Source organism: Lissotriton vulgaris, chromosome 2_1 (genome assembly GCF_964263255.1).
Source record: "Lissotriton vulgaris chromosome 2_1, aLisVul1.2, whole genome shotgun sequence".
In the NCBI taxonomy this organism is placed as follows: Eukaryota; Metazoa; Chordata; class Amphibia; order Caudata; family Salamandridae; genus Lissotriton; species Lissotriton vulgaris.
The window spans coordinates 177183738-177209010 of NC_141687.1; the positions used below are offsets into that span (position 1 = coordinate 177183738).

Here is a 25273-nt window from a genome sequence, read left to right on the forward strand (position 1 = left end):
GCGTCCGCTTCAGGAGTGCCTAGCACGTCAGTGGACTCAGGCTCACGGGCAACTAACAGACCTAGTGTTGGTGAGCGGTCGGGCGTACAACTCTCTGCATTGGTGGAATCCACAAAACCTTTGCAAGGGCCGACTGTTCCAAGAGCCTGTGCCACAGATTATCCTGACGACGGACGCTTCTCTCCAGGGATGGGGAGCGCATGTACTCCACTACACAGTGCAGGGACTATGGACACTACAGCAAAGGAAGATGCACATCAATGTATTAGAACTGATGGCAATCTTCATGGCCTTAAAGGCATTCAAAGTACATCTGTGCAACAAGGTCGTGTTGATCCGGACGGACAACATGACGGCCATGTACTACATTCAGAAACAGGGGGGAACACACTCTCCGCAGCTGTCTCATCTGGCTCAGAGCATGTGGAAGTGGGCCATTCAGAGGAACATTTTCCTAATGGCAGAACATCTCCCAGGCAAAGACAATCAGATGGCGGACCTGCTCAGCAGGCGCAGCCATCAAATGCACGAGTGGGAGATACATCCATCAGTACTCCAACCGTACTTCCAAAGGTGGGGTCATCCAGAGATAGACCTGTTCGCCATAAGGGAGAACACAAAATGCCAAAGCTTCGCCGCCAGGTTCACACACCCGCAATCGCAGGGCAATGCGATATGGATGAACTGGTCAGGCAGATTTGCGTACGCTTTTCCCCCAGCACCTCTGATACCGCTGGTGGCGCGCAAGCTCAGGCAGCACTCGATGACTCTCATCCTGGTTGCTCCAACGTGGGCTCGCCAACCATGGTACACCACGTTTCTGGAACTTTCCTTGGTACCGCATCAAAGGCTTCATCTCACGCCCAGCCTTCTGACGCAGAGCCATGGCGACATTCAGCACCCAGATCCGCAACAGCTCAACCTGGCGATCTGGCTCCTGAAGTCCTAGAGTTTGGCTACCTCAATCTTCCCCCGGATTGCATGGACATCATTCGGGAGGCAAGAAAGCCCACTACTAGAGCATGTTATGCGGCTAAATGGAAGCGGTTTGTCATTTATTGTGCGAACCATGACATTAACCCGCTGGATGCTTCCATTCAGAACATCATCTGTTACCTGTTCCATCTGTACCAATGCAATTTGGCGTATTCTTCCATCCGCATTCACCTGTCTGCGTTGGCCGCATACCTCCAGAATAGGCAACACCTTTCACTTTTCAAGGTGCCTGCTATCAAGGCATTTCTGGAAGCACTCAAAAGGGTCATTCCACCACGGACACCACCAGCTCCAGAATGGAACCTCAATGTGGTTCTTACAAGGCTGATGGGTCCTCCTTTCGAGCCACTACACTCTTGTGAGCTTCAGTTTCTGACTTGGAAAGTGGCTTTCTTAGTAGCAATTACATCGCTACGGAGGGTTAGCGAGTTGCAGGCCCTCACCATCCAAGAGCCTTTTTTCCAAGTCCATGCTAACAGGGTGGTGCTCCGCACTAACCCTAAATTTCTACCCAAGGTTGTGTCTCAATTCCACATAAACCAAACAATCGAGTTGCCGGTGTTTTTTCAAAATCCTGAGTCGCTGGCGGAGCGGATGCTCCACACCCTTGACGTTAAAAGGGCCCTAATGTATTACATTGACAGGACAAAGGATTTTAGAAAGACTAAGCAGCTTTTCATTGCCTTTGCATCACACCACAAGGGTAACGCTATTTCCAAGGCTGGTATTGCTAGGTGGATCGTGAAATGTATTCAGATCTGTTACGCTAAGGCTAAACGCACTCTTACAATTCCACCGACAGCCCACTCCACCAGAAAGTTGGGGTCCTCTATGGCTTTCCTTGGGAACATTCCCTTAGAGGATATATGTAGAGCAGCCACATGGTCTACCACACATACATTTACTAAACATTACTGTGTAGACGTGCACTCTAAACAGCAGGCAGCTGTAGGTCAGGCTGTTCTCAAGACACTTTTCCAAACTGCTGCAGCTGGCACGGGCGGCCGCCGATAATGGGGGGACTGCTATGTATTCTATGCACAGATATGAATTCAGCAGCCCACATGCCTCGAACTGCAAATGCTACTTACCAGTATGCATCTGTTCTTGGCATGTAGGGCTGCTGACATTCATATCGCCCGCCCTCCTCCCCGGCGCCTGTAGCAGCTGCAGTATTCATGTATATGCTCATAGCATGGTCATCACTCACACAGTTCACTCCATCTCGGCCACAATGGCTAAAAACAATCTGGGGATGGAGGCGATGCCCATGCGCACTGTAGTCCAAGGGAGGAGCCACCTATCTCGTGATACTTCGAAGACTCTTCCAGGACAACAACGTGCAATCATCCGGACCCAACACTAGGCGGCGATCTATGCACAGATATGAATGTCAGCAGCCCTACATGCCAAGAACAGATGCATACTGGTAAGTAGCATTTGCATTTAGCATTAATAGCAGAAATGCAATACACACACAGCATACTGTTATTTTTTTCACCCTAAAAAATCTGAAAACTTCGCTATTAACCGACGATCTTTAGTTTTTCCTTTAAGTTTCTGGTTCTGATCGGCTGATAGCGCTCATGTATCACGATGCGCTGAGTCCTGTGTATTGACAGCATGAGCGTCCTACTCGTATTTCTAATTTACTGGATGCTAAAAAAGCCCGCCTGGGCTTTACCTGGACTTCTGAACTTGAACTACCTGACCCGAGTTAGTTCAGTCGATGTCAGCACTCAGCAGGCACCGAGTCCGGCCTAGTACTCTCTCTGGCAGGCCGCAGGCGGCAGCAACAAGTTACAAAAGCACTGCAAATTGTGCTGTTACAAGTAGAAAGCAAGCAACACTGTGTAGTAATCAGTGCTGGCCTGGCACTGATGATTTGGGAATTCAGAGTCCGTATAATGTGACGCAGCACCCCCACCGGCAACTGCCACAGTCACTGAGTGCAGACTCATGCGCGGGAAGCCTGAGGTGGTCGAGTCTGCGCAGACTCGATTCCTGCTTCCCACCTACCATGCCCTTTCCCAACTCGTCACAGGGAGGGGCCCCACCCATGCCCTGTAACGATTTGGGAAAGAGTGTGCTGACAAGTTCCACTCTCCCTGATTGACGTGGAGGGTTAGCGATCCCGGGCTTGTTTTCAAAACGCCCGGGGTTAACTTAACCTCCACGCCATCAGGGGGTGGAGACTGCGCCTCACAGATAGTTGTTTGCCGAGCTGATGACATCACAGCCTTCAGGGCTGTGATGTTCTCAGCCGGCAAACACGTAGCCTTAGGCTAGGCTTGAGATGTGAGCAAACAGGGCAGGATGAGTCACGTGACGTGACATCAATGAAATCAGTGCTGATATGTATCGGTGAGTGTGGGGCATACAGTGCCCCATGTGCAAGGAGCTCATAAATCATTGATCATGGGTATTTTTCATAAATGATGACTGCTGAACATATTTAGCAATGTAATGGGGGCGGAGCCCCGACGCCCTCATAGAAAAACCGCCACTGGGCGTCACATTTGTTGCGTGATGACGTTTCTAACATTCTGACAGTGCCAGAAGGGCTGGTCTGAAGGGCCGTGTGTGGGCCTAGTTTTTGGCAGTTCGTTTTCCTGTTTCATGGTCTGTTTCTTAGACAGATTCTTATTATTGTTGAATTCTGTGATATTACAACAAACATGGCCTGCAGCCAGCTCAAAGGCATGCAGTCTCCCCTACCGTTAAAACACATTTACTGCATCCCTTTACTAGTTCAAAGAGACCCGATTTGCATCTGAGGGCCGTTTTTTTAGATATCTGTTTTGCTAATGAGAGCCACTTTTATTTTGATGACCGGCTCTGTTTCCTGTCCCAGGCCAACCTGGAACCAGTTTCGAATCCCGGCCTCAGCTTAACATCCTGTGATATAGGGCAAATCATGTCACCTCCCTGTGCCTATAAAAAACATAGAAATGCGTTCTATTTTGTGGTGCTCATGTGACCCACTTTAATGCCCTCGGACCAGGTATGCGCTATATTTACAAAAAAAACTCAATAATCCAAAATACTGTCACTGTTTTATTATTCAGGTCTCCAGATTTGTAGGTTTTATTGAGGGCTTACATTCCTTTCTGAGTATTTAGTATGTGTGATTAACTTATGAGTCCACTTTTGACTTCCTCTTGTTTAACTACAATTAACCTTTAAATAAGTGCTTTCTGTACATTTGACATGTTTTTAGTGTTAATACTGAGGCGACTTAAAAGCAGCCCAGTGCTGCTGCTGCTCAGGGGGCCTCATGTAAGGGTCAGAAGGGCTGCATGCGGCCCCGGGCCGTAGTTTGAATATCGCTGAGCTATAGCCTTCACCTGGCCAAAAAACGTGCACTGCAAGATCCAAGCTGCATAATAGGACCACTGCTCTGTAAGGCCAGTCTCTTCGATAGTCTGTATTTTTTTCAGGTTTTATGTTGCGCAAACTCCCCTGGCTTGCCCTTTGCTACCCCTAGCATTGCCTTTGCAACCCCTGGCCTGAGTGGTGGCAAATTCAGTGCCCGGAAGACTGGGGATCCACTTTCTTTATTTTCTGTCAGTTTTTCATTACAGTAATAGTAAATAAATAAAATGTATTATTCACTAATAGTCTAATAAAAATGGAGTACAATAAGCTGGAATATGCCCTTCCGTGCCAGCTGAGTTAAGTAAAAGATGTTTTAAAATGTAAGTTGTGTGCGAGCTTGCGGGTGAGAGTGTAAACGTGTGAATTTGTGTGTATGAGTGAAAGTGGATGACAAAGGGCGTGTGATGTCACTTTCGCTACCCCTGGCATTTGGGTGGATTGACGTCCATGCACATTACACAAGGACACATTTTTTTGCAGGCATAGGGAGATTACGTGATGTGCCAGAATCACAGGATGTTGAGCCGATGCCGAAACTCGAACCTTGTTCCCCAGTTCTAAAGTTAACAGCTTTGGCCTCTACACTGCTTCCTCTCCCTATTTTACCAATATCACCTCCCCCTGAGAAAGGCTACGCCGTTAAGAGGAAATAGCTGTACTGTGGGTATTGGCTCACTAAATGATATGAGCGTGACGTTGATCAGGGGTTTTTGACATCGCCGGGGACTGACGGCTCTCGCACTTTAACTCGCAGCTCAGTATTGTTATTCTTTTGCCACGATAATTCCGAATGCGAACATCAGATGGCAGTAGAGCGCAAACATATAAAGCTGCAATGGAATCTAGACTGCAAAATGAGCTTAGTATGTTGGTGAAATATTCATTTGCCGTTTTGTCATCAGCCTCTGCCCCTTCTGTCTTCCCATTCTTTTCAGTTTGCGATTTGCTTCTAAGCTCTGAATTTTAGACTCGGATGTCAATCTCCGATTTCCACTACATTTCCTGGTTTTTCCCCATGTTCCCGCTCAGATTGCACTGCCTTTGGATTCTGCCGCTTTAGTTGTGCATTTTACGCTGCACAGGTCCCTCCAATTGTGCTACATCACCAACATGTATGCCTGGTCAGGCTCCACCTGTGTTTCGGTCTTGGGTACCCCTCTTGATCGTTAATTGTAAGCGACATCTCCTTATTCCAAGCAGCACCTCCCTGCTTATGCATCTTAGGGTGCATGTCTTGGTTCTGTCTTCAGTGGTACTTCAGGTCTTTTCAATATAGACCTCGCGAGCTTCGTGCATTCCTGCTGCGGCTTCTGTCCTACATTACTCCCCTGGATTCTATATTGCAAGTTGCATGTCTGAATCATTTGTCCCAGGCTACACCAAGATGTCATCCATCTTGAGCTGCACCAAGATGTCCTCCATCTTTGGCTGCACCAAGATGTCCTCCATCTTGGGCTGCACCAAGATGTCCTCCATCTTGGGCTGCACCAAGATGTCCTCCATCTTGGGCTGCACCAAGATGTCCTCCATCTTGGGCTGCACCAAGATGTCCTCCATCTTGGGCTGCACCTCCAAACTCTTCATCTTAGAATGCACCTGTAGGCTGTCCATCCTAGGACACACCTGAACATCTTCCCCTCAGGCTGCACCTTCAGGTTTTCTATCTTAAGAGGCACCTCCACACTTTTCATTCCTAGAATGCATCTTCAGGCTGTTCATCCTAGGATGCGCCTCAGAATCGGTCTATCCTAGGACGCAGCTCGAACTCTTCTCCTTAGGCTGCCCCGCCAAGTGTTCTGTTTGAGGAGGCATCTCGACACTCCTCATCTTGGAATGCACCTGCAGGCTGGCCATCTAAAGATGCACCTGCAGGTCCTCCTATTTAGGCTGCCCCTACAGTTTGTCATCTACAGAATTTCCATCCTATGATGCATATTCCGGTTCTTCATTTTAAGACACACCTGCAGATTCTCGGTCTTAAACTAAACTTAAGGAGTTTTCATGTTAGTCTGCACCTGCAGGTTCTTCATCATAAGATGTACCTGTAGCTCCGCCTGCGACAGTTCTCCTGTAACCCTCTGCTGCCTATCTACTTGCTGCCCTCTGTGCCTCCTTTGCTCGTTTCTTGCTCTGTTTTGCCCTTTCTTCTCGTTTTTCTGCCCTCTGTTTTGCCTTTTCTGCTCTCATTTCTGCTCTCTGGTTGGTCTTTTCTGTTCGTTTCTGCTCTCTTTTTTGCCTTTCTGCTCAATGTTCTGCCCTCTGTTTTGCCTTTTCTGCTTGCTCGTTGTTTTGCCTTTTTCTGCTCGCTTCTTCCCGCTGTTTCCTCAAGTATGGCTTTGCGACATAGTCCTTGCACCACAGCGCCCACATACCCCCAGGGGTGACAGTGCCTCGCTCTACAAATGCTGATTGATTGACCCGCAGAGTCTTCATCTTAGGATGCCCCTGCAGGCTCTCGGTCTGGACGCACCTGCTGGGTCTCCATCTTAGGATGCACCAGCAGGTACTCCTTTGTGCAGCAGGTTCTCCAGGGTTTGAACACAATCCATTTTGAACTGAGGTACGTTTTATGGTTGCGAGAACAGCAGCATTTTCCCACGAAACACCAGTTTTTTGTGGCTTGAACCTAATCTGAATTCTAGTCACATGCTGTGATTTATTCTGCCTGTAATGAAGAGGCTCAGAATGACTCATATGACATCAACTTTAAGCTCACAGGGCCCCAGGACTTGACCACTGATTTTGGTTCCTTTTTCTACTATTTTGTTTAGCAGTATTGAACACGACTGCCAGCAAATATTTTCTTTCGACTTCACATAACAATCTTTTACCAGACAGATGTCCAAGCTCAGAATCGGCGAAAGGAGCAGATGACATCTTTGTTTATCCTCATAGTCTCCTCATTTTGAGGAACAACATTTGTTTTTGTTGCTGGCAGCTGTTGGATTAGTTCCAAACAGTAGGCATGTTTTATTAAGTCCCATTCTTCCGATCTCTCCGACATCCCCCGAATGGTGGTGAATGGTCGGGGATGCAAACGTTTTATCATTTTTTGGAAGGGCCGCAGCCTTTGGACTGTCTTCATCTGGCACAAAAAGATTGGCATTGGTTGTATGACGACTCTTGCTTTCTTTTTCCTGTCTCCTAAGTGCCTGGTGGTTGCTGAGTGGGTCATTATTGATACCCTTATCTACCTTCTGCCCCTCCTTGAGTGAAAGTTCGCCATTTGTAAGGAACTCCAGTTTGACCCCCCCTTTTCACCCCCACACACACACCCTTTGTAGCCTTCCTACCTTTATTTGTGTCTTTTGTTGCTCTATGTGGACTTTTGGCGTTTTCAATTGTGAACTAAGCATTTGCTTTCTGTTACAATGCACACACTTCAATTTTTTATATTAGGGCCCTGGACAGTTCTGAATTGCAGATCTCTTTTTCCACATTAGTTAGCGGGTTTGACCAGGTTTAAGATACATCGACTATGCATTTGCACAGGATAATAAAGTTAATACTTGTTGTTAATTAAAGAACTTACAAGGGTGACTGGTTAACCAATTTTGTTTGAAAGAAAATCTTGATATTTTTTGTGAAATGAGAAAAATCCGTTTTTCAAGTGATTGGGGTTCGAGCCGAAGTCCATTATTTATGGTCTTCAGAATAAAGTGGTGGTCGTATAAGGTGAATGTCGAGCAAAGGTTGGAGTTCTTGTTACCTTGTTCTTCAGTGAATAATATCCACAAGACGTGTTCGTAATTTGCGCAGTGATAAGGCAAGACACCACTTTACACTCAATATTCACACTCTTTTCATGTAAGCCACCCAAATTCCCAGTGGGTACTTTTCATTTTTCAAAAAATGTTTTGAAGTCCTTCCCCTCTAAAAGATCATTAATTATTGATTGTAGAGTCTGCCACCAAAAAAAAGGTTTCTAACCACATGAGAGGCCATGTCAGATATAATGGGCAAATAGTTATTTGCAGTAAACTAGAATTTCCTGGATGAGTGTCCAGAATATATTATATAAATTATAATACAATATATGATGTGACCGCTGTCTTCCTACAGTTGGTCACACATTCTTCGGTCTTGCACTCGTGTCACTGGTGTATTCTTTGTCCACAGGCGTATCTGCACTCCATGAACATCATTCACCGAGATCTGAACTCCCACAACTGCCTGGTGCGAGAGGTGAGCGGTCACGACAGCACTATGATGTGACGTAACTCTAGAATGTGGGGCTTGATGAGGGAGCGGGATCTTCCACACTATTCTAGTCTTAGTTAAGGGGAGGTGTACAAACACGAGTCTCATACCAACATATGTCATTTGATGAATATGATTTGATTGTATTTAAAGCTCTCATCCACCCACAAAGGCAGCATGGCGCAGAATTTGTAGTCAAAAACAGCTGCTAGGATAAAAAACATATGGGGCAGGACAAGAACCTGAGCATCAGGGCCACGACTTAATAAATGAGAGAGTTTTCAAACTCTTCTGAGTCCTGATGCAAAGAGGAAGATTATTCCACCATTGGGGACCTACATAACTAAGAGAGGGCACCCCAAATCTTGCTTTCTTAGCTCTGGGTTTGTTCAGTAGATGCTCAAAGTTGGATCATCAGTTCCTCCCTGCGTATACTAGCTGAATGGTTGTTGTAGGCATAATTAATCTACATTGTAATGTGCCTTATGCAAAAGGCATAGTGTCTTGAACGTGACTCATTGCCTAACTGGAAACTGATGGTGTTGAATTCTGGCTTGGGACACATGATTTGTCATACTACGGTGGGCCACTTTTCTCACTATGTAGTTCTGTATCCTTAGTAGTTTATGCATATTTTCTTCTGGGAGACCAAGTTAGATTGTTACAGTCGTCTATTCTAGATATAATACAGGCAGAAACCACTTGAGCATGAGACTCCAGTACCATTCGACATTTGAGGCTGTAGAAAGAAGCTGAGGACACCACGTTGATCTAAGGGTTGAGGAGAAGGCAATGGCCCAATTTTATTCCCAAATATTTTTTTCTGCTGGTGTGGGGCATCACCAATGGATAAAGGCCAGGTGCTATTTTGCAAGTGCTCTGAGATTTCTTTTCAAACACTGAAAGTTCTGTCTTATGAGCTCCTTTTTTGGCATAGTCCAGTTTACAGTAGAGCTGGGAGCTGACTTATCTAGTCAGTTAACCAACTGGGTGTTATCAACATAAGAGACCACAAGACAGTTGTCATATCTGATTACTTGTTTGAGAGGTTTTATATATGTGTTAAAGAAAACTGGAGACTGCTATGAGCTCTGCAGCACCACCATCTCCTGTACCTGACTTTGTCTCTTCTGTGTGTACAGAACAAGAGTGTGGTGGTGGCAGACTTTGGGCTTGCGCGGCTCATGGTGGATGAGAAGAACCAACCAGATCACCTGAAGAACCTGAAGAAGGTGGATCGCAGGAAGCGCTACACAGTGGTGGGGAATCCCTACTGGATGGCGCCAGAGATGATCAATGGTACATCATCCGCTGGAAATATTATGTTATGTTGAGGACCAGGGACCCACAAGAGGAATACAGCCAATAATGTGCAGATTGTAGGGAGAATAATGAGAAAGATGCATTGATTTAGAACTGTTGGATGAGAAGGCCATGCAGGATAAATAAGACTGGAATGGGCAAATGTGATCCAGTAAAGGATGCTGGGAGGCAAAAATGATAAGAGCCGTATAAAGTTGGAAGAGACCTATGGGCGAGGAGTAGAGGTGAACCATGCTAGAGGGAGAAAGGGAGAGCCACCATGTCTTGTGTGAGGTAGAATGCAAATAGGATGATGGGGGAGAGTAGGAGGTCAGTATTGAGCAACTAGGGCAGGAGCAGGTTGGTCAGGGAAAGAGAACTGGAGAGGAACCATGGGGTGATGAAATGAAGAAACTGTGAAACCAGGGGCGGAGAGAACTCTGGTTTACCGCAAAACATGCAGAAGCGCCCTCTGGGAGAGAGGGTTAAGAGCTCCTTAGGGGAGACAAGAGTTGTGATGGGAGAGTGGAACCTTCGCAAGAAGCGAAAACAGGATATAGAGTTAAAAGGAGAGTACCGCTGGGGGTGAAGAAGGGAGCCTCGTAGCATATTGCGAATGGAAGAAACACTATTTGCGATACAGTAAGAAAACAAGCAATGGATAGTTTTATGGAATGGAATCTGGTGGACCACAAGATAACTATGGAAACCGAGAGAATAAAAAGTGATGGGTTGAATTGGGTGGTGGTGGTGATGAGTCTCTTTGGTGTTCATTGGATATCCATAGGGTGAAGTTACTAGTGAGACCCCTTTAGGCCAGGTGTATTGTTTCTTGTAACATTTGTTCATTCTTTGCTTGCAGGAAGAAGCTATGATGAATCAGTGGACGTCTTTTCTTTTGGGATTCTCTTGTGCGAGGTATTTAATCCCATGCGCTCCTATGTGAAGTATTGATGCATGAACCCTCACGATGCACTGTATAGAACTTGATCTGCTCGTTTAATATTCCTAGTGACCGTATAAGAGCCCATGACCAGAAGACTTGATGCAAATATCAGGAAGATCCTTCATTTCCCTTTTTACAGGCAGTGTAGCCATAGAAAGCGCAAAAAAGTCAAAACAATACAGAATAAGCATGCAGGAATGAGGACTCTTGCATAATGACGCGAACGGCAGACAAGGGTGCGAATACTGTGGAATCTGAATTACAAAAGTAGTCTGAGAAAATTGTGTTTTTATAGAGTACCAGTTACTACAGAGGTTGATGTTTCATACCACAGTAAAGAACAAGCGATGCTCTGGTCCAGTTCAATAGAACTGCTATTACCTTTATCACTGTCCTATAACAACTGATTGCTGGAATCGAAGTTCATCCCTTACTTTGTATTACGTGTGTGGTCTAATTTTGTCTTCCCATTCTCCTATCCAGCTGATCAATTATATGGTCATAAGAGGCTGGTGTTTAGTGTGATAAGGTCTTTCCATGGGGGTGTGTACTACCAGGGGTCTCTGGGAGAATGGGTGATGGAGGTCTCTATAGTTTGTGTGTTTGTTAGTAGTTGTATGTTTTTTGACCCGCTATCAGGAAATGGGTGCTGTGTGAAAGATATCTGTATGCAACAAAGGTTGTGCCTGGTTCTCCATGGAACATATTTAATGCCTTTATTTCTTATGTGCTGTTAAGGTTGCTAATGGGTAATGTGTGTTATCTAGAGATCGCCTCTGTGAGTATTGTGGTGTACTGTGTGGGTTGCTTGTCAGGGACGATCCTGTGCCAGGGAAGATCTTCTGTTGGTTGTGTGCTGTGCACAGTCCTCTGAAGGGAAGATTTTGTCGAAGAACCTCTGTATAGTACAGCAGGTTCTTAACTAACTGAGAAATCTTTGCAGGCTGTCTAAATCACTGGTTATTTTGCACACTATTGTTTGTATTAGGGAAAGGTGTCTTTGTAATGGATAGTGATGCACAGGGAACATGATCTTGTACTGACCCAGGCCAAGTATTCAGCCAAAGTAGAAATGTTTTTCTTTTTACTTTCTAAACCTACTGTACTGCAGGCTCCTAGGGGGCCATAAGTATGATGCTTTTTTGAGGTCGCTATCGGCCTGATTAAGAGAATTCAAGCCGTTTGCGACTGCCAAACATTTTTTTTACATGTACAAATGCCCAATTTGTGATCCGGTAACTTATTACCAAATCGCAAAATAGGTGTGCGATTCAGTATTAGGAAGGGTCTTGTTTATGGCGTTCCTGCCTAAAAGCGATTCTCAGTGGTATATGTAAATGTTTTGTGGCCGATATGTAATCTCATTTTACCGTCCGCTCTGAGTTGGTGGTAACCCATTCACAAATGGTAAGGGGTCCCCAAGCAACCCCTTACCCTTTGTGAATGTTGGGGGAAATTTTTTTTAAGAGTAGGCAGACCACTGCTTACTCTTAAAAAATGAAAAGAAAACTTTTCATTTTACATTTTGAAATACATCCCGTGTTCCCTGAAGGAAAACAGGATGCATTTATAAAAAAGTATTGCTTTATTGAAAAGCAATCACCGACATGGTGGTCGGCTGACCCTAGCAGGCCACCATCCTTGTGACTTTTGCGATTCCCAATAGGTCACAAACCAAGACCTACCTCATGAATATTAATGAGTTAGGTCTATTTGCGACCCACTGGGAATCATTAAATGTGTACATGGGGATTGTAATTCCCAAATAGTGAATCGCAAAAATGTGCTATTTGGAAATCGCAAAGCCAAACCTATGTACATCTGGCTCATAGCTTTGGGGCTGTATGGAGTTCAGTATACTTGCCACTCCTACCATTCCACAATACAATTTTTCATATTTTTCTTTAAAATGCTACGCTATTCCCGTAACCTAACTTTTTACACAGAAAACATATTTGAACATCTATTTGAAACTCGTGCCTTCTCCATGCACTGCTTCTACCCTTTTATACTATATCACTTGTATCCTATAAATTAGTATCTAAAATAACACTAATAATATTGCAAATCACATCTGTCAGAGCTTCGTGCATGGTATAGTTATAGTTAATATAGTGTGGCTATTGAGTTAAATACACTGTGTATGGAGGTGCACGAGTTAAAATAGTTTGAAAGTGTTAAGTGAACTACAAATTAAATGTATAAGCTTATAATGTTAATTTTTTATTTACTTTAAGAGTGGTTTGTAGATAAAGAGTAAATAAAGTTATAGTAACTTAAAGGTAGGTATAACTGCAACTTTAGAATTTGTAATCTTTGTGAAGTTTAGGTTTGGTTTCTATATAAAGAATAAATATAGTGTTCCTAACTATAAAAAACCTTTAACCTTTGGGTTCTATCACTGAATTTTTATTTTTTAATTTTAAGAAAAATGTTTGTAAATCGCAGTTTTGTGCCGTCAAGTATTGGTTGGTAAGTGGAGTGGTGTACAGTAGAGCGGAGGACAATGTGGTACAGTGTAGTGTCGTAGCGTGTAGTGCTGTATAGTGGAGTAAAGTGGAGTGGCATAAAGTTGAGTAGCATGGAGTGGAGTGGAGTAAAGTGGAGTCTAGTACAGTGGTGTAGTGTGCAGTCGAATAACGTACAGTCCTGTGGAGTATGGTATCGTCAGACACTCCGGTATTTCGCAATTCCCAAAGAAATCGTGAAATCAGCTGACTAGCGCGATGGGTGCAATATTTACTGTTTTTGCCTCAACACAATTTCTCCTGGGAGACAGCAAAAAAAGGTTGCCTCCTTACGGACTGTACGCGTAGACGTCACTACGTGCCATGGTAAAGCCATAACATAGCTGCTTCTTCCTGCAGCATTATAGCTGACATTCTGTGTCTGAATTTGATGCTCAAGATCTAAGCCTTTAACCCATGTGGCTCTATCATGCAAATGCACTACTTTCCATTAGTGCCAGAGTGGGGGCGCTCGTGCCCCTCTCAGGTTTGTCCAACGTCCAGAGGGGGTGTCGGTCGGCTCAGGCAGGATGTTATCAATTTCAATTTTCTGCCGGCCCGGGCCCCCAGTATTTGCTGCCGACACTCGTCACTGGGGTTAAATTATAGGAGGACAGGCAAGACGTGTCTGTCCTCACTGACCTGGACATGTGCTGTTGCCCTGCTGTGTTTGCAGGGATTGGGGGGAGGGACACCGGGGTCTGTGTCCGGTCATGGTGAGTCTGAGAGCAGATGCTGAGCGTCTTTAAAAGTCAGACTGTGGTGCCACTATGATGAGCTCCTCTCACCGGCATAGACTACAGTCAGATCGTCAGAAGCTGTCTGCAACCAATGAGTGTAACTTCAGACACATGAGCTACAGAAACAGCGCCAGCCTGAGGTAACAGCCGTTATTTTTCCAGCTGCAGCACAGTTGTGAGTCAGAGACTTTTGGTAAGTTAGTCAAAAATTAACGCTGGTGAATATAATGTTCCTGCTCAGGTTGGAGTTTTGTCTGCTAGCATTTTGACTCCCAATGTATTAGCGCAGAGGGATAATATCCCTTGTAGGTATAACACGTAGCACGCATATTCGCAAAACCATATTTTGAAGATAGCTCTAAGTTATTTACTTGTGGAACTTCTGCGGCACGCCTGCAGAAGTCTTTTTGTGTCCAGAAGTTTTCGTGCAACAATACAAATGTCAAGTTAACTCTGCTGAATAATGTTCCTGCTGTTGCGAGATCAACGTTTTGGCTAGTGGAAGTTTTCACTAATGAGAATTTAACGTAGAAGATCAATATGCCTGCTGCAAAGAACGTGAATCAGGTTACAAGGACACTAGGTTAGAGCCCTTCCACTTCTGGTACTTTGCTGCAGTTTCAAGATATTGCTAGGGTTTCTAATTGATCAAATGAGGGTATTTTGTGGTACTTCTCTTTCTCTGACTTCCCTGGACTTTAGTGCTTGATTTTGTTTGGGAGAAAGTGTCACTCGTATTCGTCGTTTGTCGCTCATAATTACTTTGAAATTAGGAAAATGTCGCACATTAGCAATCTGAAATGTTGGCAGCTATGTTAGCGTATTCTTTTTCCACTCACAATAAAGTGTCTCTTAAATTGCCACACTAAATAAAATAAAAAACTGTCACCAAGAGACATGTGTACAACGATGTAGATAATAATAACAAGGTCCAGACTATGTACTTTGAATCGATAAATGACATTGAGGACATCATAGGCAAATAGATCAGAGTGATCTTTGTGTGAAAACTCCCAGCAAGATATGAATTTCTGTTATGCTCCAAAACAATGAAAAATTTACTTTTGCAGCGTGAATCTTTCTGGATTCACTATGCTGTGCATTATTTCGTGGTATAGTGGTTGGGTCCGGAATCGTAGTCTTTTCTCTTTGTTTTTTATTATTTTCGTAGCCCAGGTGGGCGTCGATGTACCTCCTTTTGGTGTACTTCCTGTGACTTCGGCACGCTTCCTGCGGAAGCTCCCACCTTTGGGCGCCATCTTCAGATTCTTTTTTCCGCTGTTGGGTCTGGATCGTCACCGAGAGGTTCCAGAGTTTTGGGAGAAAAGAAGAAGGAAAAGACTGAAATCTACCGAAAAAGATTGGAGAATACACCCAGGAACAAGACCACTGAGCCGGAACGACGAAGAAGGAGGTGAACATCGAAGACTTCGATGTCCAAAGGTGAATGTGGACCCTGGGGGCCCCTTGAGCGCAGGAATGGATAAGACTCCCTTCAAATTCTGCCGCAATTGCCACCACAAATACGCGCAGAAGGACCAGCACCCAGTTTGCAACCTCTGCCTGCCGGTCGACCACAAAAGCAAGGATTGCAACGCCTGCTCCGTCTTCACCCCGAAGACTCTCAGGATTAGAGAGAGGCAGAGGATAGCCAACCACAGCATGCAAGGCAAAGGCCAACCTCTGTCACTTCGCGACTTGGGCCTCTCCAGTGACGAAGAGGACAACATCGCCGGGGGACCAGATGACTACACGGTCGTAGAGACCGATAAGAAAACTACAAAAGAGGTAGGCGAGACGTCGACCCCTAAAACCCTGACAGACTCTCGAAAGCCTGAGTCAGACTCTCGAAAAACAGAGTCTAAGTCCACGAAAGGAGCACTAGCGCCAAAAATTTTGACGGCCACAGCTGCATCCAGGGACAAACAGCCCAACGGATCCTTCGAAAAGGACTCCCAGATGGCGAAAACACAAAATAAGCCTAGGTCGTTGAAGCACGTCTCCGAAAAGGAGCGCTCAATGCCAAAGGAAAAGGACCGAAAGGCTACTTCGAAGTTGACATCTACGTCGAAGAGATCGTCTGAAACACTCAATGCCGAACCGTTCGCCGAGATGGAAACAAAATGGATAACATCCTGCAAAGGAAAAGAGAATTCGCCGAACGAATGAAAAGGTTCACCGTCCCGTCGAAGCCGGCGACAACGATAGTCGAAGAGGAGTTTGACGCCAAAGAGCCGCCGAAAACTCCTGAGCCCCAAGAACACCAAGAGGAAAAGGGCCTATACTATGACGAGGAAGGCGAGGAAGACCAGCGCACAAGTTTGGACTTGGCATCGCCGGTGGCGCAGGACCTGGATTGGCAGGACCTCGACGCTGAAAGGCCAAAGAGGCCGTGGAGATGTATCCTTCGAGGACTTGTTATCTACAACATGGTCATCAGGAACACAGCAATAACACTCTGAAACCCCCCCTTCAATGGAGAAACCCCTGTTCTGAGCACCAGTGAATACCCATTCAAGACATATGCCTGGCGGCAACAGGGGCTTCAGTGCACACGTTCACTAAGCACTACTGGGTGGATATACAAATGAACAAGGAAGCACAAGTAGGACAGAAAGTGCTTCAATATATATTCAACAACCAACGCTCATCTTCCACCCCGCCGACACAAATGTAACAAACCCCTACGAAGTCTATGCACAGCATAGTGAATCCAGAAAGATTCACGCTGCAAAACGAATAGTTTCTTACCTGTCGGTGTAGTTTTGCAGCTTGGAGATCTTTCTGGATTCACTAGCGAACCCACCCAACTCCGCCAGAAAGATGAGGCAGGAGACGAAGGTGGAAATACAAGTACGTTATGCACACAGACACCTTAAGAGACAAAGTGGAAATTCATTTACTTTAAGGAAAAACTTGATAACATTGAAAAAGGATTCACGGACATAGCACAAAAACAAGAAAAAAGAATCCGAGGATGGGGCCCAAAGGTGGGAGCTTCTGCAGGAAGCGTGCTGACGTCACAGGAAGTACACCAAAAGGTGGAACGTCGACGCCCACCTGGGCTACGAAAAAAAAAGAGAGAGAGAGAAAAAACTACAATTCCAGACCCAACCACTAGACCGCGGAATAATGCACAGCATAGTGAATCCAGAAAGATCTTCAAGCTGCAAAACTACACCGACAGGTAAGAAACTATTCGTTCTGGTAGAACTAGATGAAGAGAGCAGATTCCATTACCAGGACTAGGTGCAACCTACATTAAAACAGGTGTCGAGGAAAAAGTTCAGCCGACAGCTATGGTAGGAATTTGCACATAAGGAAGATCTTAGCTTCCTTTCTTAACGGATGAAGTGGACTGAATTCTTCTAATTTATGGAGGAAGCGGATTCCAGATTCTCTGGGCAGCTTTGGAGAAGGCTCTGTCATAGGTTTTCTTCTTCTGGAAGATGGGCGGTTTCAGCACTAGGTCACTGGCGCTCCAAGATGGTCTGCCTCCCCCAGAAATCTCAATTTTTTGAGGCAAGATACATCAGCGTTTTGTGGCGGAGTGCTTTGTGTTTAATACATGCCAGTTTGAATTGAATTCTGGCTTCAAGTGGTAGCCAGTTAAAAGCCTTCAAATGAGGAGAGATGTGGTCATATCTTTTAGAACCTGTTAAGAGTCTTTCTGCAGTATTAAGACAGGTTTTTAGTGGGGCTGTAGAGATCTTGGGTAAGCCTGATAGAGTTGAGCAGCCATACTCTATCCTAGAAATGACTAGCAGGGGTCTCCAAACCGGTCCTGGAGGGCCGGATCCATGCCATATTTTTGGGATATCCCCATTGAGATACATGTAGTAATTTTAAAAACCTGGCATGGATCCGGCCCTCCAGGACCGGTTTGGGGACCCATGAAGGCATGTACTGCCAATTTAAGGTCTGTAGCTGAAATAAATAGTTTCATTTTCCTTAGATAGCTCAAGTGAAATCAGGCCCTTTTTACCATCGATTTGATGTGAGTTTCCATATTTAGGTTCTTAACAAGTGTAATTGCAAGTGATTTGGATGAGTCAACAGGACAGGGGTACAATTAAGAGCAGTGATCGTCTTGGTCCACCTCCCTAACATCAGAGGAGATTTTGGGCAGAGAAATGAAATGAAATTTTGTTTTATTTTAGCATTAAGCTTAAGATTATTGCAGGTTAGCCTCTGTAAGGTTAACTTTAAGGCATCATTCATTGACTTGATCTCCTCCAGTGATTAAATCTTCATATAAATCTGGGTATCATCAGTGTACATGTGGAAAGAAGTGTTAGAGTGCTATAAAATTTCAGTTAGTGGTTTGACATAAAGGTTAAAATGTGAAAGGGATAATGCTGAGCCTTGCGTAACTCCTATCGAAATAGGGGTTAGACAATGACAGATCATGGTTAACCACATATAGGGTCTACATTTACAAATATGGTAACCAAGTATAAAAGCAAATATACAGGGCGCTTTGCAGTTAGTCTTGGGTATAATTGATACAGCAATACTAATGTAGGTGCTACTAGGAGGGGAGGGTCGGTTACCAATTCAACCCCAAATAGTCTCCTCAAAGAAGAGAACACAAAACAGCAAAAAAGTCCCCTTCCGAGCACTCTAAGAGTAATGAAATATCAAGTTTGTTCCAAAATATAGTCTCAGTCCACTTTTAATTCAAAGTGTCAGTCCAGGATCAATGTTCATTTATGTTCTTTTTTACAGCCAGCTATCCACATGATACAGTCCATAAAACAGATGTTGGTATCTTCATAAATAAAGTGCAGCAATAAAACCGCAGAATCTCCATTTTTGTGCCGCACATTTGTAAAATCTATGCCACAATATCTTGGGGGGTCTGTAGAGTGCAGTGGCATGCAGTGGAATACCACAGAGTGGAGTGGCATACCGTAGAGTGACATACAGTGGAGTGGTTTGGCATACAGTGGAGGGGCGTAAAGTGGAGTTAAGTGTAGCAGTGTACAATGCAATAGCATATAATTGAGTGGCGTACAGTGGACTTGTGCACAGCGAATAGGATACAGTGGAGTGGTGTACAATTATATGATAGAGGCATGCATGGCTAAACCACGTGTCCTTCTACCACACAGCCCGAACCATGAATGCGTCTTAACCAGGCATTTCTTTACCACACAATTTCGTTGTAAAGGCATGAATGGTAAGGGGCAATGCGAGCCCACTACGCCCCTTCCCCTGCCCTAAGCCCTAAATTACAAATCCCCTGCCCTGAAAACTACCCATTTCCCTCCCCCCTGTCCTAAGGGATAATACCCTGCCCCTTAACATATACTACCCGCCCCCTCGCGCTGTCCCTGAAACTACCACAACCCCTTCCAGTGCCCTGTGCCCTAAAATCCTGCACCCAATTAATAAAACTAGACGCCCCTCCCATCCTGAGCCCCAAAACTGGCCCATTAAGAAAAAAACTTCCACCCAAATGCAGCCCTTAAAACGACCCCTTCCCCTCCCACCACCCTGAGCCCTAAGAACCTGACTCCTTCTTCAAATTACCCCAACCCACTATCCCTCACTGAGCCCTAAAACCTGCTCCCTTCCCAAAAAGTACCCGGAGTCCCGACCTCACTCCCCCAAATCGACCCCCAAACCTGGCGCCGGCCCCACTTACCTGTCTGTATCCTGAGCTTCCTGTTCTGACACTTCTCCCCGAGCCCCCGCCCATCCTGAACACTAGAGCGCATCTGCCTTAACCGCGCATATGCGTGCTTAAGGCAGATATGGTGTTAGGGCAAGCGTGGATACACTTGCAGTGTTGTGGGACTCGGGGCTCTGGACGTTTCTTATGGCGTACAGTGTAATAGCTTTGAGTGAAGTGGCATACACCGGAGTTCCATACATTGGAATAGCGTACAAAAGAGTAGCATAGATTGTAGTGGCGTACAGTGAATGGCATAGAATGGAGCGGCGTAGAGCAGAATAGTGTAGAGTGTAATGGAGTGGAGTTGCGTACGGTGGAGTTGCGTATGGTGGAGTTGCGTACGGTGGTATCGAATGGAGTGGCATAAAGTGGAATAGTGTTGAGTGGCGTACAGTAGAGTTGACTACAGTGGAGTGGGGTAGAGTGGAGTATCAACAATGGTGTGTTGTATAGTGGAGTTGCATAGAGTGCATTGGTGTAGAGTGGAATAGCATAGAGTGTAGTGGGGTAGAGTGTAGTTGCGTAGAGTTTAATTGTGTAGAGTGGGATGGCATAGAGTGGAATAGCGTAGAGTTCAATGTTGTAGAGTGGCATGCCATATAGTGGAGCTGCAGTAGAGTAGCATGGCGTGGTTTAGAGTGGAATAGCGTTCAGTGTAGTGGCGTACAGTGGAGTGGAGTAGCATACAGTAAAGTGCCGCAGAGTGGAGTGGAGTGTAGTGGATAAGCATGGGCGAATTTTGCAAATCTCGCGTTTGCGGATTTGCGAACTCGCAATCCGCAAAATCCGCGAATTCTCGCGAATTTGCGGATTTTTTTTTGTGTTCGCGCGGGTTTCTGCCAGTTCGCGAGGGTTTTGTACAATTTCGCAAACGCAAACTTACCTGTCGGATCCCAAGTTTTGCGAACTTGTTGTTTCTACGTGTCCAGCCTGTTTGGGACACTCTTCTTCACCACTGCCACTCTCTGACTACTCATGCCACCCTCTGGCCCACCCATGCCACCCTCTGTTTCATCACAGCACCCTCTGGTTGTCCAGTGTACATTATTGTGGCAAAGCAAAGCACACCTTCCCTGCCTCAAGTGACCTGAATTAATTTGGGGCTGATTAATGTGTCACAGAATATTTTTTTAGCTGGCACCTGCTTCCTTAGTGCTTCCTGATTAGTGATCTTTTGCACTTGCTAAGTGCTTTCATTGTTGCAAAATTAGTTACAACACCTGCCCTGCCCCAACTGACAATAATGAATTAGGGGCTGATTAATGTGTCACTGGATTTGAACTTCCAGCCTGGCTCCTGCTTGTCTCCCTTAGCTGTAATTCAGGACCTTTGTGGCATATGTGTAACTATTCTGAGGGTCAGAGCAGGGTCACATAATAGTTGCAAGTAGGCAACTGAACTCTGGAGGGGCCCCTCAGGAAGCACTACAGGAAATGGCTACTAATGATGAGCTTGAACTTTTGAACCTGGTAAGAATTTACCGAAAATCCGCAAAATCCGCGAGCGGAACGGATTTTCCGCCCATGCTTAGTAGTGGAGTGGAGTGGAGTGGAGTGGAGTGGAGTGGAGTGGTGTTGTGTGGCGTTGACTGTTGTAGCATAGAGTGGAGTGGCATACAGTGAAATAGAGTAGAGTGAAGTGATGTAGAAATAAAATAGCGTATAGTGGAGTGGCGTAGAGTGGTGTGCCTGAAAATGTATTGGCGTACACTGGAATAGCATAGACAGACCCTCCAGGATATCGCGATTTCGCGATTTGCAAAAAAATCGCGAAATCGGCAGTTTTGTAAAAATGCCGCGATTTTTACAAAACTGCCCGCGAAATCCAGCACTTTCTATTGGCTCCGTGGCTCTCATCACCACGGAGCCAATAGAAAGGGTCAGGGGGTCAGGTCAAAGGGTCTCTCATCCTGTGTGCGCCGTGCATTACCCCCCCCCCCTCACCTCACTTGTGCCGCCTCCTCTCACCTGATCCTGTCTCCTGCTGCTCCTGCCTGCTGCTGCCTCCCCTCCCCCCCCCAGGATTTCACATCGGGGCTGTGCTGTGCCGGTGTTTTTCACATGCAAATGAGCCAGACAGGGCCTCTTGGAAATGAAACGCAAAGATAACAAAAGGGCAGACAGAGATGGGGAGCATGCACGAGCTGCTGGAAGCGGAGGAAGTTGCGAACTCCACGTTCTCTCGTGGTTAGAGCCCACAAAGCAAAGCGAAAACCTATTTTACAGAATGCATAAAAAAGATAACTCTGAAATTGTGCTTGGACGTTTCCAAATTCTTATTTTCTGCTCTGTATTTTTAGCATTTGCGTGTACACGGAAGTATGGTGATAATTCCTTGACTTTTAAGTACCGCTCCCTAACAAAGTTCAACAGTTAGATTGCACCTTAAAAAGCCCTTGTTAATAACAGAACTAGCAGGGGTTCCGCCGCACTTGGTACAGAGGCCAGCAGAGGGGTGAGTGGGCACTATGGACAGTACAGCAGAGAGTCAGTGACAGCCAGCGTCTCCTGACGGTTAAAGTGGCAGAGGGGAGGGAGTGTTTAGGCTGTTGTGTAAGTAAGTCCTCTGAGGCCTGTGGCGAAATCGGGACAGCAAAAGGCACACCAATTGCTTGACAATAACTGTCTCGCGCTCATACCAGGGACCTAAGCTATTCTGTTATGAACTACCATGCAATGTTTTTCTCCACCCCATATCTACACGAGTGGATGCTGTTGGTGTGGGTCTAAATGCAGTGCTTGTGTGTGTTTTCGTCCTTATTTTGGGGTTTACTGTAGTCCACGTAGTGTCTTTATCTACAACTAGCACCTCGGACAGTAGAGTCAAAGCACTCCAAATGGAAAGTTAACTGTGCGGAGGAAAAACACGTGTCAGGTGGCATTTTCGGCCGTGTGTCTGCTGAAGGAGCAGCACTGTGCAAGGGGTCCTTGTCGTTCCGGGAGACCGTTAGTCAGAAGGCAATTTTCTAAGAATCGTCACAAAGAGGCTCCAAACGATGTTTTAATTACCACTACTTTACCCACCACGGTGGACAATCTACAACTGACTTCTGTAACATATATTTTTAATCATCTTCACTGAAAACCCATCCAAATTCAAACCTTAACCACACTTGAACTATAAATCTTTACACTAAGCCTTGAACAGACTAATATGTACAGTATTACTAACCCTATATTTGATTTAACCTTAGACATCGTTCTATAATGTACCTTATAGTACTACTCTACACGCCTGGGGCCTTATTTATGAAGAATTTGCGCCACTTTTACGTGACTTTTAAAATGGGAAAAAGACACGCACCGGTGGCGCAAGGCCTTCATAAATAAGGCCCCTTGTACCTCTGTGTCTGGTTGCTTAGTGCTCTGCATGTGTTGCTGACGTTCTTTCTATGTGCCTGCCTCTATCAAACCAGGCAGGGTGCAGGATCCTGAATGATTTTGATTTTGTTGTGGGGCACCACAGGAAAGTCAATCAAGAGCATACCTTTAACATGGTTCTCATGCTCCTGGCCCCACCTCCCCCAGACAACATAATGACTGTCTTTCACTGACGCTGATGTCTGCCCTTATATTATGATGTTCACACCCAAAGAGCTGAGAGGTTCCATGTACATACCACTTACAGGCTACCAGATTTCCTATATGGATAAAAGTTAGATTTAGCCTAGACTTGATCACCTTGGATTGTGGCTTTATTTTGCGCGCAAGAATGTGTCACTCATAGTTGTTAAAATGTCACTCATAATTACATTGAAATTATGAAAATGTCACACATAGCAATTTGAAACCTTGGCAGCTATGCAGCAATCCCACCTTTTTTTTACCCCTGAGGACGAAAACCTGAGGTAGCTATGACGGTAATTGAAATGTTTGGCTTCGATGCCGTAGGATAGGCCTCGAACAATCTTTCCCCTTGTCTGAGGTTTCTTCGCATTGTCATTCAAACACTGCAAAGGAAAGCACAAGGTTTCTGCATATGTAGCATATAATTCTACTACTACGGTAACGACTTCTAATTCTACGTATATTGTTATTAATATTACAATAAATAATAATAATGATAATACTAACAAATATAATAATAAGATTGTAAGGTCCAACTCGTCTGTATTTATTTTAACCCCTTCCAGGCTGATGACGAGCTGGGCTCGTCATGGCGTAGCCTCCTCGCACGCTGATGACGAGCCCAGCTCGCCACGTAAAGTGCGATTTAAAAAATCTCAGCGCAGGAGCGGAATTCCGCTAGCGCGCATGAGGTTAAGGGAAACAAAGTGTCTACATTGTAAATAAACCAAATATACATAGCTTCATGTTGTTAAATAACTAAAAAAAACGAAGATATCAGTGTTTGTTGTAGGAAAAATGGCCAAATAAAATGCCGCAAAATTGCCGCTAAATTGCCATATTAGTGCCGCTAAATTTCCATTTTTGTGCCGCTAAATTTGCTAATCCATGCCGCTATATCCTGGGGGGTCTGCATAGAGTGAAGTGGCTTACACTGGAGTGGTGTAAAGTGGAGTGACACACAGTGGAATACCGTAGTTTAGTGGCATAGAAAGGAGTGGCATATAATACAATAGCGTAGAGTGGAGTGCCGTAAACTGGAGTGGCGTGCATTGTAATAACATACAGTGGAGTGCCATACAGTGAAACATTGTACAGTGGATGGCATAGAGTGGAATAGCATAGAGGGGAGTGGCGTACAGCGTAATAGGGTAGATTGGATTGGTGTTGTTTGGTGTGGAGCAGCCTCTTGTACAGTGGAGTGGTTTACAGTGGAGTGGCATAGAGTGGAACAGTGTAGAGTGGAGTGGTGTACAGTGTAGTATAATAGGGTGGAATAGCATACGGTGAAGTGGCATACAGTGCAGTAGCATCCATTAGAGTGGAGATGAGTGGAGTTGAGTAGTGGTGTACATTAGAACAGTGTAAAGTTTAGTGGCATAGAGTTTGGTTGCATAAAGTAAAATAGCAAATAGTGGATTGGCGTAGAGTGGAACAGCATACTTAGGAGTAGTGTAGAGTGTAGTGGCATATAGTAAAATAGCATATAGTGGAGTGGGATAGAGTGGAGTCAGGTAGAGTGGAGTTACGTAGTGTGGAATAGTATATAGCAGAGTTGGTTAGAATCGAATAGCGCACAGTGGAGTGGCGTAAATTAGAGAGTCTTAGAATCGAGTGTCATAGAGTGGAACATCTTGGTGTCTAGTGCCGTAGAGTGGAGTTGCATACATTGGAATAGCGTAGAGTGGAGTTGCCTACCATGGAGGGTCATACAGTGGAGTGGCGTAGAGCAGACTTAGAGCAGGCGTAGAGCAGACTGTAGTGACTGTAGTGACGTAAAGTGGGATACAGTGGAGTAGCATACAGTGGAGTGGTGTAGAGTGGAACAACATGAATGTAGTGGCGTACAGTGGAGTGATGTAGACTGGAGTGCCATCTAGTGGAATAGCATAGAGCAGTGTGTTGTACAGTGAAATAGGGTACACTGCAGTAGCATACAGTGGAGTGGCGTACATTTG

General features: G+C 45.2%; 1 protein-coding gene across 2 annotated transcripts in view; it reads left to right on the top strand.

The window, feature by feature from the left end:
* Positions 1–25273, top strand: part of LIMK1 (LIM domain kinase 1) — a 273836-nt gene that overhangs the window by 241081 nt on the left and 7482 nt on the right. For both annotated transcript variants that reach the window (XM_086954687.1, XM_086954686.1), the window contains 3 exons: positions 8494–8559; positions 9717–9873; positions 10739–10794. In XM_086954687.1, the coding sequence (XP_086810813.1) occupies positions 8494–8559; positions 9717–9873; positions 10739–10794 (279 nt within the window). The remainder of the gene's footprint in view (positions 1–8493; positions 8560–9716; positions 9874–10738; positions 10795–25273) is intronic.